At 36.9% G+C, this 2,756-nt stretch overlaps 1 protein-coding gene across 1 annotated transcript; it reads left to right on the top strand.

Annotated features, from left to right (window-relative positions):
* Positions 1 to 1,800: 1,800 nt before the first annotated feature.
* LOC145798010 (uncharacterized) lies at positions 1,801 to 2,208 on the top strand. Its single transcript, XM_082885453.1, has one exon. It carries the CDS (start codon positions 1,801 to 1,803, stop codon positions 2,206 to 2,208), a length of 408 nt encoding a protein of 135 aa, XP_082741579.1.
* The last annotated feature ends 548 nt before the right edge of the window (positions 2,209 to 2,756 follow it).

Genomic DNA, 2,756 nt, shown 5'->3' with positions numbered 1-2,756 from the left:
AGGGACTGGCATATATGTTTCAGCCCCGGACCAGGCCCGACCCCAGCCCCAGCCCCAGCCCCAGCCCCGGCCCTGATCCCTGCCCCGTTTGCCTATCAATTTGGTGATCCTCATTGTGTCAATCTAGTTGGAATATGTTGGTTTACTGTGATGAACTCAAAGCATTACCTTTTCATCTCAATGTATTACTCATTTGCTATTAATAAATAAATAAAATAAAATTCATGAAAACTCTTCCAATTTCAAAACGTTTTATGCCATACACATGAATGATGTACTCATTGCTCGAGAAATTTTTATAAATGAGATCACTTCATAAGCTTAAGTTTTACAATTTAAAAATATAAATAAAAAACTTTTCAACTAAATAATTTTTATTTTGTTTGATTTTGAATTTTTAAAAATAAATTTGAGTTTTTTTTTTTTTTTTTTTTTTTTTTTTTGTCTTTAGTGATTTATTTATCTATTTATATTTTAGCCATTTTTTTAGTTGCATCTAAAATATAAAATATTTGTGAAAAATTTAGTATTTTTTTTAAATTTTTTGCATTTAATATATTTTTTTTTAAAATCACCAATATTTTACTTTTGAAGTGTTTATAGAATTAAGTGAATCTAAATTTTTTTTTAAAAAAAAATTCTTAAAATATTTATAAAAAATTCGCCAAAGACAAGCAACACCAAAAATAAAAAAAATTCAAAAATTATTTAAAAAAATTATTCACTAAACAGAGTGATTTAAACTTCTCAAACAGTAAATTTCTATTAGATGTACACCCTTATTCGATGAGTAAACATTCAGTGTCACAGTAATGTCACCATTGACAAATACTAACAATAAACCTATGTGGAGGGTGAGCTTCATTTTCAAAATATAATTACTTTGTCACATACACATTAGAAGGTAAATAAAAAAATGTTAATATCATTAACATAGTATAACCGTTGTATTAATTTTTTTTTATTATTTGGCGGGTCCTTAATTTTTTAAATGTGTCAAACTATATAAAATAAAATATCAATAATATAAATATAAAAAAAAAAAATAAGAACATTTGCTTGCTTATAGGGATGAGCATGTGGCCCGATGTGGGTCTTATGAGAACACTGTTCTCCGTTTTCCTTTTCCTTTTCCTTTTAAGATTAGGAATTAGTGTTAGTGTTCTATATCTAATAGAACACTATATCAGTGATGTATTTGTTTAGGATTAGGATATAGTATTCTATATCAGTGAGTGATGTATGTATTCTTTGTTCAATTAAAATCTAATATACAGTTTTGTTTAGAAATCTTACATGGTATCAGAGTTAGGTTCGAAACCCTAGCTGCTTCGCTTGTTACCATCATGGTTTGCTGGTCAAAGGGTCATCGATCTTGAACCCTCCTTGGTCTTTCTGGTTCGTGATCAGCCCTAAGTGGTGACATTCTGGTTTGTCTGGGTCATCACCATCAGCTCTCTTTGGTTCGATTGGTTTGTCACCATTGGAGTTGTGACTCGTCTCTCTCCAGACTCACGAAGGTTCGAAACCCTAGCCCTCTCTGGTTCCTCTCGCGAAGGCCTCTCTCTTCCTCGCGATCTCTGTCTGATTCGATTTGCAGCCATCTACTTTGGCTCTCTGGTTCGTCTGCCTCTCTCTTCCTCACGATTTGTGTCTGATTCGTTTCTCTGCCTCAGTCTCTCTCTCTCTCTCTCTCTCTTTGTGTCTTCAACTTGGCTATTTCTATTTAAAACCCTTTTTCAGGATTATTGCACTAAAGCCCCATATTTGTCTGTTTATTACAAATTTTGTTTTATTACAATGTCAGATACTAAAATCCAAGCCATCAAATGTAAACTCACTGGTGGCAATTATGCCTATGGGACCAGTGTCATGAAGAATTTTCTTCTTGGTCAAAAAGAATGGGGCTATGTTTCTGGTTCTGTTCCTCGTCCATTGGACCCGAAGGCGAAATGGTGTCTGTCTTCTTGTGACACTTGGGATTGTGATAATGCCCAAGTTCTAACCTGGTTTCATAATTATGTGGATGACCGTGTTGGAATGATGTTTTCCAAGTACAGTACTGCCAAGGAAGTGTGGGATTATTTACTCGGTGTTTATCAGCAGTCCAACTTTGCCAAGCGGTATGAGTTGGAAACAACTATTCAAAATGCTCGTCAATGGGATCAGATTATTCAGGACTTTTATATTGAGATGACAGGTCTCTAGAATCAGTTGGCTCTTATGGAACCACCTAGTCTCAAGATACTAGATGCTTACATTGAGTTTCGGCAGCAGGGTCATTTAGTCCAGTTCTTAACAGCTCTTTCCCTTCAGTATGAGGCTATTCGAGGTGGCATCCTTCACCGATCTCCTCTTCCCTCTGTGGATGATATTGTTCGTGAACTCCTCTCCGAGGAAACCCGTCTTAAGACGGCCAGTCAGACTTTGCCTCCCTCTGTGTTCTTGGCTCCTACCAAGCCGCCCTTGTTATCAACCCTTCTTCCTCATCAGCTTTAGGCCACTGCGAAACCCAAGAGAGGACCATTAGGGCCAGATGAGTGTGCTTTCTGCCATCAGAGGGGTCATTGGAAGAACAATTGTCCCAAAAAGGGACGTCAGTCTGCTCCGTCTTCTCAGACACAGTTCCACGGTCCTACTTCGGGTACTTTCCGACCTCCTGCTGCTTACACTACATCTACTCCGGCTCCCGATCCTGACTGGACTTCCCTGAGTGCGCAAGTTGCACAACTTCAGCATATCATGTCCACCTCTCA

This window comes from Camellia sinensis, chromosome 8 (genome assembly GCF_055761805.1).
Source record: "Camellia sinensis isolate YWXY chromosome 8, ASM5576180v1, whole genome shotgun sequence".
Classification (NCBI taxonomy): domain Eukaryota; kingdom Viridiplantae; phylum Streptophyta; class Magnoliopsida; order Ericales; family Theaceae; genus Camellia; species Camellia sinensis.
Note: the sequence above shows the minus strand (reverse complement) of the source record. Positions and strands in the feature narration are given on the sequence as shown.

Coding starts and splice junctions, on each gene's coding strand:
- LOC145798010 (XM_082885453.1), top strand. CDS start 1,801: ATGTCAGATACTAAAATCCAAGCCATCAAATGTAAACTCACTGGTGGC.